General features: G+C 37.5%; 1 protein-coding gene across 1 annotated transcript; it reads left to right on the top strand.

The window, feature by feature from the left end:
• The first annotated feature begins 8 nt into the window (after positions 1–8).
• Positions 9–2,036, top strand: LOC119617625 (von Willebrand factor A domain-containing protein 7-like). Its single transcript, XM_037979183.1, has 6 exons — positions 9–38; positions 268–380; positions 478–594; positions 1,311–1,514; positions 1,596–1,728; positions 1,864–2,036. Exons 2-6 carry the CDS (start codon positions 282–284, stop codon positions 2,034–2,036), a joined length of 726 nt encoding a protein of 241 aa, XP_037835111.1. The 5' UTR covers positions 9–38; positions 268–281.
• The last annotated feature ends 13 nt before the right edge of the window (positions 2,037–2,049 follow it).

Here is a 2,049-nt window from a genome sequence, read left to right as displayed (position 1 = left end):
GCCCTCAGTTTACATTCTTGTACCTTTCAACGATCCAGGTAAGATTCTTATACTCTAAGAAGCACTTTATCATATTGTTAATACATTTTTTATTCCTATTTATACCCTCAGTGTTTTGCGTTTACTTCATGCTTTAACTGTCACAATGGAAACAACTCAGCACATTTTATTGAGCTGTGTTGTGTTGTTTGTAAAAATTAAAGATTACATATAAATTACAAAGTGGTGATAAATAAAATCATACGTGTATCTTCCACTGAATCCCAGGTTTTGGGCCACTGATGATGACAACAGACCTAGAACTTTTCGACACTTACATCGACTCACTAACAGCAATTGGAGGCGGAGATTTTGAAGAACTTAGTCTTTCAGGACTTCAGGTGCTCTCATAACGTTACAATAAGATATACACTCCGCAATTTTACAACATAAGAAAAGCTAAAATTTAAGAAATATTTCCATCCTTTTTTCATGTAGCTGGCTTTAACTGGCTCCCCTCCTTGTTCTGAGATATTCGTCTTCACGGATGCAACGGCTAAAGACGCATTCCTGAGAAACGCAGTGATTGCTCTCATAGAATCAACAAAATCAACGGTGAGTAATTCTGTGGCAAAACAGGACTTCTCTTCACATGCTTCACACTATAGATATTGAACAGTTCAGAAGTGCAGTTTTAGTGTGAAAACAGTAACAGTACAGTACATTGCCAGTCCATTCAGGAATTAAATACTTAGTTTGAGTCCAAATTGATCAAACAAGAAGGAAGTTATTGTGCATTTTAGTGGTAAAGTGTTATTCATCCAATATTAATATTCATAGTAAATTATTATTTTTCATTATTGCCAGCTACCAATAGTGAAAGGCCACATGAGAAGGCTCTTTTCTATTCCAACATGAATATGCACAAAGCAAGAACTGTAAAGACAGTTAAAAGCAGCAAAACATTAGCTAAAAGCCAAAAGTAACAAAAGGCTAGCTGTAAGCTAAAACTAGCAAAATATAGGTAGAATGTAAAAGTAGCAAAACTTTAGCTAGCAGCAGCAAAATGTTGGCTAAAAGACGTGAATGGCTACTTATGCAGAAGTAGTCAAATTGCAACACATATACAGAGAAAAAACAAAACAAAACAGGAAAACAACAGTGTGGAAACTGAATCCGCATTCACACAATAAGAAAGTCAAAAAGTTCTTGGAAAACTCCTAAAACACAGTTAACCGTCTATTTGAATGGAATTCTTGAAATGTTGAAGCTTCAACAGACATTTTGTGTTTATGTCAAATTTAACAGAGATTCAACTCATTTTCTTTCAGGTGAACTTCTTGCTAACTAACGTACTGCCTCGTCGCCGAAGACGAGTTGATGGCGACCGACTAGTAAACCAAGTGGCATTGAGTGAAGGCTTTCAGCTGTACAGAGACCTGGCTCGGGCTTCAGGAGGTCAGGTTATCCAAGTCACAAAAAGTCAGCTGTTCGAGGCCACCAGCGTCATAAGAGAATCCATCAGCATCTCTCTGGTAAGGACAAATATTCTTGTGCAGCTGTTACTGTTTCACGTTTTAAAATTTCAGCTACAAAAGTGATGATTGATTTTGCAGGCTCTGCTTTTGCAAGCAGCCAGGGACCCTGGAAAGACTGAAAATTTCACATTTGTCGTTGATGAGTCTGTAACAAACCTGATCATTTACATCACTGGGACTTCTGTTGATTTCACACTCATCGATCCTTCAGGTAGCACTTTAATATGTGTGATGCGTTTTACTAGCTGATAAGTACTGCATGGAAACACTGTATTGTTTCTGTTAGTTTTGCAAATGCTGATCCCTGTTTTAATTAGTCTGCATTATTTCTTGGCTTTGTTTAAAGGTATGATTCAAGATGAAACCAACCCAACAGGATCATCGATCATTTCATATCAGTCAGTGGGAAATTTCCAGACTCTGCAGCTACAAGCACAAGTGGGAGTTTGGGTAATAAGAATGGTATCGACAAATCCCTACAATCTGAAGGTTGTAGGTGAGACCTCTGTCATTACATGAATGGAAACTGTGT

The sequence above is a fragment of the Kryptolebias marmoratus genome, linkage group LG13 (genome assembly GCF_001649575.2).
Source record: "Kryptolebias marmoratus isolate JLee-2015 linkage group LG13, ASM164957v2, whole genome shotgun sequence".
Classification (NCBI taxonomy): Eukaryota; Metazoa; Chordata; class Actinopteri; order Cyprinodontiformes; family Rivulidae; genus Kryptolebias; species Kryptolebias marmoratus.
The sequence above is the reverse complement of the archived record's forward strand: the minus strand, read 5'-3'. Positions and strand labels throughout refer to the sequence as shown.

Bases quoted from the DNA above. Each gene is read 5' to 3' on its own strand.
- LOC119617625 (XM_037979183.1), top strand. From the start codon at position 282: ATGATGACAACAGACCTAGAACTTTTCGACACTTACATCGACTCACTA. The intron at 1,515-1,595 runs GTAAGGACAAAT...TTGATTTTGCAG, and splicing joins AATCCATCAGCATCTCTCTG to GCTCTGCTTTTGCAAGCAGC. The intron at 1,729-1,863 runs GTAGCACTTTAA...CTTTGTTTAAAG, and splicing joins CACACTCATCGATCCTTCAG to GTATGATTCAAGATGAAACC.